The 11,974-nt window shown below is 37.9% G+C and overlaps 1 protein-coding gene across 1 annotated transcript; it reads left to right on the top strand.

Moving 5' to 3' along the window:
- Positions 1 to 1,434: 1,434 nt before the first annotated feature.
- Positions 1,435 to 10,962, top strand: LOC121628961. Its single transcript, XM_041968401.1, has 12 exons — positions 1,435 to 1,573; positions 2,714 to 2,780; positions 3,357 to 3,395; positions 3,493 to 3,597; positions 3,930 to 3,977; positions 4,263 to 4,346; positions 7,641 to 7,700; positions 9,692 to 9,730; positions 9,857 to 9,934; positions 10,239 to 10,313; positions 10,637 to 10,723; positions 10,851 to 10,962. Exons 1-12 carry the CDS (start codon positions 1,491 to 1,493, stop codon positions 10,863 to 10,865), a joined length of 780 nt encoding a protein of 259 aa, XP_041824335.1. The 5' UTR covers positions 1,435 to 1,490; the 3' UTR covers positions 10,866 to 10,962.
- Positions 10,963 to 11,974: the final 1,012 nt, after the last annotated feature.

The following is an 11,974-nucleotide window of genomic DNA, read 5'->3' as shown; positions in this document are numbered from 1 at the left end:
TGCTTCAGATTATTCTGCAGGACAGTTTCAAAACATTAAATAGGTTGTACAGAACTGAAGATGTGCACCTGTAGTATTATTTGCGTGATAGGAGACATTCCTAAAAACAAACATCAAAATCTTACAGATAAATTTCCATGTTAACGTAGGAGCCCTTCTTTGAAATCACCTTAATAACTCTCTCACCCATCAAACTTGGAGGTTCATAAACAATTTATGTCTGGTTCTTATTTAAGTATGCTAAATCCATTTTCTACCACTTATCCAGGATTGGGTTGCAGGGGCAGCTGCCTAGGCAGGGAAATCCAGACTTCCCTCTCTCCAGCCACATTCGCCAGCTCGTCCAGGGGAATCCTGAGCTGTTACCAGGCCAGCCGAGAGATGTAGTCCCTCCAGCGTATCCTGGGTCTTCCCTGGGGTCTCCTCCCAGTGGGATGTGCCCAGAACATCTCACCAGGGAGGCATCCAGCAGGCATCCTGACCAGATGCCTGAGCCACCTCATCTGGCTCCTTTTGATGCAGATACTAGAATTGCCTCCCAAAGATGGTTGGAGGTATACTGCCCCCATAGAGCTTCCTTTTAAGGATGCTAGTTTCTCAATAAGCTTCTAATTAAACCTCAAGTCGTTCTTTGATCCAACAAGCCCAAATAAATGAATGAAAAGGTGGCCACACCATGAATCCATCCACCAATACACCAATACCAATGCAACATGGGATGGTGTCTCAGAAGGCACAATTCTTTTTTATACCAGGGACCTTAAACTCCAGTCCTCAAGGTCCATTGTTCTGCAGGTTTTACATGTTTCCTTGCTCCAACACACCTGATTCAAATGAAATGAATCAGCTTCTTATCAAACTCTACACGTTGTCACATTAATTTAACTCAGGTGTGTTGAATCAGGGATACAGCTAACACCTGTTTGACGTGATCAAACACTTCCCAGATGTCAGGGATTGAGATTATTGCACAAGTAAATCAACTGATTTAGCGAAATGTAAAAAGTGTACATCATGCACTGACTAACATAGTCAAAGCAACAAGTGTACAAAGCTGTGGTTCATGCAGGCTGATGTGGTTTAACACAATGTGCATCATTCAGTCAGGCTTCTTTAGCTGAACTTAATTTGGTTGTTTATTTAAGAAACCCTTTTGACCTTTTTATTGGTCTGCGCATGCATTCTTTTTGGATTTTATACTCATTTTGAATTTTGGGGTCGATTAAAAACATTTTTTGAAATGAAACCAAATTGCTTGGTCCCTACCAGTTACATAAAAAGATCAGTTCATGAATAAATATTTGGCTTTAAAGCGGATGCTAAGAAAATCCATTAAAAGGGGAGGAACAAACAAATTTGTTGAGTGAGTCAGTTGGACTTTGATATTAAGCTACATGTGAAACACAACACTGAACTCCACCACCTGACATTAATGCTATAAAACAGATGTACCAGTAACAAGTGGTCCAGTCAGTTTCCAAGATTTCAGAATGAGGAGGCACACATTGCTCTGTGTGTTTGGATGTTTTCTGGCAATAACAACGAACTCTATGGGCCTATCAGAGGTAAAGGAAATAGCACATACAGCATAAAAAATTAGCACAAAAGGTAAAGAAGAATATGAGTTAATTCTTTAGCATTAATGCTTCATAGTTATAAATCTTTAACTGTTGGAAAGGTTGTTTGTTTTTCTTTTCTTTTTTTTTCTTTTTTATTTAATAGTCCTACATTTTTTAGGCCAACGCATTTGTGTGAAGAACAGAAGACTTGTGGGTCACTCTCATGAAAAACATAAAATATATAAACATCTAAATCTTTCTCTCTTTTTTTTCTTTCCTTGCATCATCTATTTGTTCAATGTTCACGTCTCGTTGGGTTGTTCAGGTTCTTGAAGCTGGTCTATTAAATATTTGAAGAACAGTTTTCCCCGAGTCACTTCATTTATAGTTCAAAATACCCTGCAAGGAAAAACTAAACGTTTGTGCACTGTTAAATTTTGTTTCAAATCAGCTTTTTGGAAAACCAAAAAAAATTTGTATTAAAGAGGTGGAATCAAAAGATTTTCTGTGGATACTTAAAAGGCTTTTAGCAGCTTGACTTAAAGTAGACACAAGACACATCCGTTGTTACAGCTGTCTGGTGAATCAGTGAGTTTACACTAGATGCACTTCTACCAGATGTCAGCCGATATGAAACGGATTGTCTCGGACAGGTTGCAGCGTTCCAGTAAAGAGGCAACTTGTTACCTGCAAACTCTGGACTAATTAAAGAGGCATACAGTGCTGGCATGCTCTGATTGGCTGGCTGTTGGGTGAAGTGGGGGGAGAGAAGGTTAGGCTGCCTTTGTTACACAGTATGGTAGCTAAAGGGGCCTTTTCACATGTTTTCTCATTCATGTCATCATTTCCTTTTTAATGTTCACCTTTCAAATCAAATTCATCACAGTTTCCATAATTCAAAGCATTACTGGCTGTTGTTGCTTCTGTACATCCTAACATTTGAATTCTTAGACTACTCAGACACAAGATAAGAAAGTTACATACATTTAATTTTCTTTTCTCTTTAACAATATTTGAAGATTTACAGCATGAATTATGTTTAGTTTTTCAGTCATGTTGTTCCTTTACTTGAAATCTTTATTTCTTTTTTTCAGCATTCGTAAACACATTGTCAATACTGTTCTTGAACAAAATAAAACTCTTCTGTAATCAAATTTTCAGGCAGATGCTGGTGAGTTTACACCGTTGGAGGGGCACAACATGACAATCAACTCCTCAAAGGTCTGTAGACTTATTTCTTTATGCCTACTTCATGTTCTTGTTGATGGTTCACAGCTTGAGTTTATCAGATAAAACTTAATTTCCAGTTTAAATCAAACATTAAATGTCTCTTAAGAGTTGGACATTTATCTTCTGCTGGTTGTCTTTTAGAAGTTGCTGTTCTCCTTGAGGTAGTTTGAATATTTCAATTGTACTTTGAACACCAAGGAATTGAATTTCCATTGTGATAAAATACTGACTTGTACCAAAAGCCTGAAGCACATTTTATTTCTCATAACACAGTTGTTGCTGCTCTCTTGGCTTCATGTCTTTTCTCTAACTTACTGTTCAACTATACAACTAGATATCCTGGAAACCTTCTCATTTCATTGCAAATATAAAGAAATGAGACTTAATTCTATTTGGTTTAAGCTCTTCTGTTGTGGAAAAACGAACATATTTTCCTATTAAAAATTATGTGGCTGCTTTTGTTTAAAATCCAGGTCAATGCTCTTGCAGGGATAAACAAACACAGCACCGTATGATGGCAAAAGTGGAAATATTTCCTTATTAAAGTGCATTGTCCTCCTGTTTTAGGTTCCAGAGCAAAAGAACCGTACCAATGACACTGTAACGGTAGGCAGACTTAACTTTTAGAAAATAATTATTAATATAATCAGGAGTTTTTTTCAGAGTGAGATGAAAGATTGAAATCTAAACCACGTTAAACCAGTGTCATGTGGTTTTATTTACCTGTCAGTGGAATGGTACCTGGATTCCAACAGAAAACACTGAAGGGTTCTCTTCACCACTTCCAGACAAGAAGGACAAAAAGAAGGTAAGAAATAGTTCAATTCTTCCCTTTAATGATGTTAATTCCACATGGCAGCTCACCTAAAAAAAAACTATGAAAACTAAGTTTAATGATTAATCTCAGTAGTGTTGTTCTGCGCTTACATGTCAGTTTCATGTTTCAAAAGGTGCCATGGCTGCTACTTTAGTGTGTTTTTACTTCAGTGTTGTTTGCTGTGGAAACAAAAAGAACAAACAAGATTAAAGCGTCAATATTTTAAGGATTAAAAGTCCGGTGTGTGATTTAGTGTTTTAGAAAAGCTGATGCAAGCCTTTTAGATATTTTTTCAATTAAAGTGTTTTCCACTGAAATTTCAGCCCAAAAAAGAAGTTGCAGCATCTTCTACAACCCAGAAACCAGTAGCGGTAGGTGTGTGTGTGTGTGTGTGTGTGTGTGTGTGATTAATAAATACATCTCACTCCTCAACCTGATAATGAACAGCAAGCTGTATTATTGATTGGATCAGTAAAATGTAAATCACACATTTGCTTTGGCTTTTGTGTTTATACTCTTGTTACGAAGAAAAAAAAGAAAGCAGTTTTGTGCTTTTATATTTAAAATGATTAATCTATAATATCTAATTTACTGATTGGATGCAGTGCTGATCTAACGTCCTGTAACTAATATAATCTATTGTCATTCAAATGAAGCATGGGACCATTATCGACATTTGGAGTGGTCTTTACAACACTTATGGTTTTCAAACTCCACCACCAGATGCAAATGTGAACAAGGTAAGAAATGATCACCCAGCTGCCATTTTGATAATGAAACTAGAATATAATCAAAGATAACAGTGAAAACTGTCAGAGAGAGACAAAGCAAGCAAAGTATGTTATTTGGAATTCTGTATTATTTTTCTAGAAAGAAGAGGACTGAGCTGCAGGAGGTTCAACAGAGGGATGGAAGTGAATGTTGAATTACAGAAATGATTCTTCTGCAAGTTTAACAATCATCTTTAAATAAACAATAAAAATCTGTGGTGTGAGAAAAGTTTGTACTTGTTAACGACTGCTACAAGATCGTTTAATTTCTTTTTTAACAATAATGTCTGAAAACAAAAATGGAACTTTTGATAAAATGAGAGAAACAATAAATATTTGTTATGTGAGAAGTTTATTTTATTTGTTAACGTGTTGGCTATAATCATTTTATTTTTTCAACCAATAAAGTCAGAAAGCACAAAAATGTAACAACTACTATGATAAAAGTGAGTGATTACATGCATTAAATGTGTTATTGTGAGAAGGATCGCATAGCTTAAGAAATAGAAACCTGCAGTGGCAACGTGGCTACGTCAGGGTCCACCCGGTACAGCAAACACCACGAGTCGGTTCTGCTTAGTCACACATTTATTATAAGACAGCAAAATCAGGACATCTCTCCATGCTGCCTTCTCCTTCTTCTTCCGAGGCCACAGCACCCTACTGCAGATAAGCAGTTCTGTATTAGACATGCACTACAGTTGTGCCAATCTGCATCACCTGCTCCCTCAACCACAATCTCACCCATCCTTCCCCATCTGAGCCGGAGCCACGCCCACCACATACACCCAATGCCCGACTCAGACCAAGGAGTCATCCGGCCGAGCCATGGTCCGCACAGAGGGTATACAGGTACCCCAGCAGGTAATAATGGAGAACATCGATAGATCTCCAGGTGCTCCTCCACCGTGCTGTATCTGGTCTCCCAGTCTGACAGTTTTTGACTCAGGACCAGTACAGAGCTGCTGCCCGCCGCACCTGCTGAGACAGAACGGTCCCCAAAGCCTCTGTTCAAGGCATCAGTCTGCAGAGTAAAAGGAAGAGAAAAGTCACGTGTGTGCAGCAGCTGTTCCCCACAGAGAGCCTGTTTAACCATCTCAAAAGCTGCTTGGCACCGCTCTGTCCACTGGACCTGACCTGAGCCACGTTTCCAAGTCAACGGTCAGGGGGCTCGTGAGGTCTGCATAGTTTGAAATGAACTGCAGGTAATACCTGGCCAGCCCCAAGAACCTAAGAAAAAGCTCCTAATTAAGCCTCAAGTCGCTCCTTGATCGTAGCTCAACCTTAATTAATCCAGACTGATTCAAGACAGACTTGTATAGCCTCACTTGTGCATGCTCCCAGGATATCCAACAAGCCTGAAGAAACCCTTTCTGATGTTTTTAGTGGTCTGCTTATGCATTCTTTTGGATTTTATACTCATTTTGAATTTTGGGGTTCATTAAAACATTTTTAAATTAAACCAAATTGCTTGGTCACTAGCAGTTACATGAAAGATCAGTTCATGAATAAATATTTGCTAAGAAAATCCATTAAAAGGGGAGGAATAAACAAATTTGTTGAGTGAGTCAGTTGGACTTTGATATTAAGCTACATGTGAAACACAACACTGAACTCCACCACCTGACATTAATGCTATAAAACAGATGTACCAGTAACAAGTGGTCCAGTCAGTTTCCAAGATTTCAGAATGGGGAGGCTCACATTGCTCTGTGTGTTTGGATGTGTTCTGGCAGTAACAACGAACCCTATAGATCTATCAGAGGTAAAGAAAATAGCACATACAGCATAAAAAATTAGCAAAAAAGTAAAGAAATATATAAGTTAATTCTTTAGCATTAATGCTTCTTGGTTATAAATCTTTAACTGTTGGAAAGGTTTTTTTCTGTTTTTTTTATAGTCCTACATTTCTAAGGCAAATGCACTTGTACGATGAACAGAAGACTTGAGTATGTGGGTCGCTCTCATAAAAAATATATAAACTTCTAAATCTTTCTCTCTTTTTTTTCTTTCCTTGCATCATCTATTTGTTCAATGTTCACATCTCGTTGGGTTGTTCAGGTTCTTGAAGCTGGTCTATCAAATATTTGGAGAACAGTTTTCCCCGAGTCACTTCATTTATAGTTCAAAATACTCTGCAAGGAAAAACTAAACATTTGTGCACTGTTAAATTTTGTTTCAGGAGGGTCCAAATTAGCTGTTTGGAAAACCAAAAAAAACTGTATTAAAGAGGTGGAATCAAAAGATTATCTGTGGATGCTTAAAAGGCTTTCAGCAGCTTCACTTAAAGTAGAGTTTGAGTTTTAGAAATTCACAACAAAGGTGGAGAGTTTTGTTCTTATTTGGGCTGTTCAAAATGTGTTTGGTTTTTGAAGACTGTGGTGCTTCATTTTGACTTGTTCTAGGAGTTTAAACTGATGAGAAAGGAAATATTAATATAAAAGGCCATGTTTCAGTCAAAACCTTTCTTTCTTCTTTAGAATTCTTAAAACTCAAGATATTTTCAGTAACTCATGTTTGAAACCTTCTCAGTCAGTCTTGGTAAATTAATCTTGTGGGAGAACAGTTGCTTCCCTGATGATAAATGCACTGGATCATGAACCCGCAGCAAGGAATCGATCAGATGCATTTCACCAGTTCCTTTATTTCCACCACAAGACACATCCGTTGTTACAGCTGTCTGGTGAATCAGTGAGTTTACACCAGATGCACTTCTACCAGATGTCAGCCGATATGAAACGGATTGTCTCGGACAGGTTGCAGCGTTCCAGTAAAGAGGCAACTTGTTACCTGCAAACTCTGGACTAATTAAAGAGGCATACAGTGCTGGCATGCTCTGATTGGCTGGCTGTTGGGTGAAGTGGGGGGAGAGAAGGTTAGGCTGCCTTTGTTACACAGTATGGTAGCTAAAGGGGCCTTTTCACATGTTTTCTCATTCATGTCATCGTTTCCTTTTTAATGTTCCACTTTCAAATCAAATTCATCACAGTTTCCATAATTCAAAGCATTACTGGCTGTTGTTGCTTCTGTACATCCTAACATTTGAATTCTTAAACTACTCATACACAAGATAAGAAAGTTACATACATTTAATTTCCTTTTCTCTTTAACAATATTTGAAGATTTACAGCATGAATTATGTTTAGTTTTTCAGTCATGTCGTTCCTTTACTTGAAATCTTTATTTCTTTTTTTCAGCTTTCGTAAACACATTGTCAATACTGTTCTTGAACAAAATAAAACTCTTCTGTACTAAAATTTTTAGGCAGATGCTGGTGAGTTTACACCAATGGAGGGGCACAACATGACAATCAACTCCTCAAAGGTCTGTAGACTTATTTCTTTATGCCTACTTCATGTTCTTGTTGATGGTTCACAGCTTGAGTTTATCAGATAAAACTTAATTTCCAGTTTAAATCAACATTAATTGTCTCTTAAGAGGAAAACTTGTGTTGGACATTTATCTTCTGCTGTTTACAAAATACCTGGTTGTCTTTTAGAAGTTGCTGTTCTCTTTGCACTGGTTTGGATATTTCAATTGTACTTTGCACATCAAGAAATTAAATTTCCATTGTGATAAAATACTGACTTGTACCAAAAGCCTGAAGCACATTTTGTTTCTCATAACACAGTTGTTGCTGCTCTCTTGGCTTCATGTCTTTTCTCTAACTTACTGTTCAGGTGCTGGTCATAAAATTAGAATATCATGAAAAAGTTTATTTATTTCAGTAATTTCATTCAAAAAGTGAAACTTGTATAATGTTGACATTCATTCCTCACAGACTGACATATTTCAGATGTTTATGTCTTTTAATTTTGATGTTTATAACTGACAACTAAGGAAAATCTCAAATTTAGTGTCTCAGAAAATTAGAATATTGTGGAAAGGTTCAATATTGAAGACACCTGGTGCCACACTCTAATCAGCTAATTAACTCAAAACACTTGCAAAGGCCTTTAAATGGTCTCTCAGTCTAGTTCTGTTGGCTACACAATCATGGGGAAGACTGCTGACCTGACAGTTGTCCAAAAGACAACCACTGACACCTTGCACAAGGAGGGCAAGACACAAAAGGTCATTTCTAAAGAGGCTGGCTGTTCCCATGGGTTTCAGCTGTCGCATTCCTTGTGTCAAGCCACAAGAAACAGTGTCAGAAGTGACTCGTCTGGGCTAAAGACAACAAGGACTGGACTGCTGCTGAGCGGTCCAAAGTTATGTTCTCCGATGAAAGGAAATTTTGTACGTCCTTTGGAAATCAAGGTCCCAGAGTCTGGAGGAAGAGAGGAGAGGCACAGAATCCATGTTGTTTGAGGTGGAGTGTAAAGTTCACATTCAGTGATGGTTTGGGGTACTATGTCATCTGCTGGTGTTGGTCCACTCTGTTTTCTCAGGTCCACGGTGGACGAGCCGTCTACCAGGAAGTTTTAGAGCACTTCATGCTTCCTGCCGCTGACCAACTTTATGGAGACGCAGATTTCATTTTCCAACAGGACCTGGCACCTGCACACAGTGCCGAAGCTAAAAGTACCTGGTTTAAGGACCATGGTATCCCTGTTCTTAATAGGCCAGAAAACTGGCCTGACCTTAACCCCGTAGAAAATCTATGGGGTAATGTGAAGTGGAAGATGTAATACACCAGACCCAACAATGCCAAAGAGCTGAAGGCCACTATCAGATCAACCTGGGCTCTCATAACACCTGAGCAGTGCCACAGACTGATGGACTCCATGCAACGCTGCCTTGCTGCAGTAATTCAGGGAAAAGGAGCCCCAACTAAGTACTGAGTGTTGTACATGCTCATACTTTTCATGTTCATACTCTCAGTTGGCCAACATTTATAGAAACATTTTTTTTGCATCAGTCTTAATATTCTAATTTCCTGGGATATTGAATTTGGGTTTTCATTAGTTGTCAGTTAAAATCATCAAAATAAAAAAAAAATATACATTTGAAAGATGTCAGTCTGTGAGGAATGAATGTCTATATTATACAAGTTGTCCTTTTTGAATGGAATTACTGAGATAAATCAACTTTTTCATGATATTCTAATTTTATGACGTGCACCTATACAACTAGATATCCTGGAAACCTTCTCATTTCATTGCAAAAATTAATTAAATGAGAGTTAATTCTATCTAGCTTAAGCTCTACTGGTGTAGAAAAAGTAAACTAATATATTTTCCTATTAAAAATTATGTGGCTGCTTTTGTTTAAAATCCAGGTCAATGCTTTTGCAGGGATAAACAAACACAGCACCGTATGATGGCAAAAGTGGAAATATTTCCTTATTAAAGTGCATTGTCCTCCTGTTTTAGGTTCCAGAGCAAAAGAACCGTACCAATGACACTGTAACGGTAGGCAGACTTAACTTGTATAAAATAATTATTAATATAATCAGGAGCTTTTTTCAGAGAGTGAGATGAAAGATTGAAATCTAAACCACGTTAAACCAGTGTCATGTGGTTTTATTTACCTGTCAGTGGAATGGTACCTGGATTCCAATAGAAAACACTGAAGGGTTCTCTTCACCACTTCCAGACAAGAAGGACAAAAAGAAGGTAAGAAATAGTTCAATTCTTCCCTTTAATGATGTTAATTCCACATGGCGGCTTACCTAAAAAAACTATGAAAACTAAGTTTAATGATTAATCTCAATAGTGTTGTTCTGCGCTTACATGTCAGTTTCATGTTTCAAAAGGTGCCATGGCTGCTACTTTAGTGTGTTTTTACTTCAGTGTTGTTTGCTGTGGAAACAAAAAGAACAAACAAGATTAAAGTGTCAAATATTTTAAGGATTAAAAGTCCGGTGTGTGATTTAGTGTTTTAGAAAAGCTGATGCAAGCCTTTTAGATATTTTTTCAATTAAAGTGTTTTCCACTGAAATTTCAGCCCCAAAAAGAAGTTGCAGCATCTTCTACAACCCAGAAACCAGTAGCGGTAGGTGTGTGTGTGTGTGTGTGTGTGTGTGTGTGTGTGTGTGTGTGTGTGTGTGTGTGTGTGATTAATAAATACATCTCACTCCTCAACCTGATAATGAACAGCAAGCTGTATTACTGATAGGATCAGTAAAATGTAAATCACACATTTGCTTTGGCTTTTGTGTTTATACTCTTGTTACGAAGAAAAAAGAAAGCAGTTTTGTGCTTTTATATTTAAAATGATTTTGTAAATATATATTAATCTATAATATCTAATTTACGGATTGGATGCAGTGCTGATCTAACGTCCTGTAACTAATATAATCTATTGTCATTTAAATGAAGCATGGGACCATTATCGATGATTGGAGTATTCTTTGCAACACTTTTGGTTTTCAAACTCCACCACCAGATGGAAATGTGAACAAGGTAAGAAATGATCACTCAGCTGCCATTTTGATAATGAAACTAGAATATAATCAAAGATAACAGTGAAAACTGTCAGAGAGAGACAGAGCAAGCAAAGTATGTTATTTGGAATTCTGTATTTTTCTAGAAAGAAGAGGACTGAGCTGCAGGAGGTTCAACAGAGGGATGGAAGTGAATGTTGAATTACAGAAATGATTCTTCTGCAAGTTTAACAATCAGCTTTAAATAAACAATAAAAATCTGTGGTGTGAGAAAAGTTTAGGCATTAAATGTGTTAATGTGAAAAGGATAGCAGGTGGACACAAACCTAAAGCTTTAATCAGACATCCAAGGCTGATTCAAAGGTCAGATGTTTTAGTTTCCAAGTTTCTAAACAGCCTTTCTATGGGTGGTTTTAAAAATTCTCCTTTTTGTAAAGCTTTAACCAATTTGAGGTAAAAAATACACCATGTCCAGACATCTTTAATCATTGGAAACAATTTTGCCTTCTCTCCATATGTCAGGAATCAGCAGACTGGATCCACAATATATATTGGAGACCTTAGGATTGGGGTAAATAAGATTTATTGATTTCAGGGGAATGTCTCTGGGTTGTAGACTCAGGTCTTAGGTAGTCAGCTTGTCTGAACGCAGGAGAACAGGGGTGAGACCTTTAAATACTCATGAGTTAATGTTTATAGGTAAGATCACAACGTACCGGTGGTAGGGATGGAACCCAGGCGAGGGTGTTGAGAGAGAGAGAGCTGTTTAGGGGAACCTCCACCGGGAAGCTAAAAGAGACTGCTAAGCCAGAGGTTAGTAAGAATGACAGAGGGATGTTATGTTCGGTTTCCCTGTCTGGGATGACCACTTCATAAAGTCTGGTTAGTCCTCCTATTGATCTAAAGAGGAGTGAGTAATGTCCATAATCCAAAATCCAATCCAAGAGAACAATCCAAAGGTCGACGTTCCAAAAAGAATCCACAGGCAAAAAAACAGAATTACCAGGCTGAGGCAACAACTCTGGGAGAAAACAGGTCCGCAGGCAGGCGATACAGCTAGAAGAGTACAGGAGTTAACACAGACAATCTGGCAGTGAGCAGCAGGAAGACTCCTGCTTAAATAGGGAGCAACACAGGTGGAAAGCATCAGCAATTAGAGCAAAACAATCAATCAGGGGAAAGATGCCTTCAGAGGTGGCTAAAAAATTCCAACCCCCACCTCACACCATAAAGCTAGAACTGACGACGGAGAAGCTGCATTTAGTTTTAT

Source organism: Melanotaenia boesemani, chromosome 18 (assembly GCF_017639745.1).
Source record: "Melanotaenia boesemani isolate fMelBoe1 chromosome 18, fMelBoe1.pri, whole genome shotgun sequence".
Classification (NCBI taxonomy): Eukaryota; Metazoa; Chordata; class Actinopteri; order Atheriniformes; family Melanotaeniidae; genus Melanotaenia; species Melanotaenia boesemani.
Note: the sequence above shows the minus strand (reverse complement) of the source record. Positions and strands in the feature narration are given on the sequence as shown.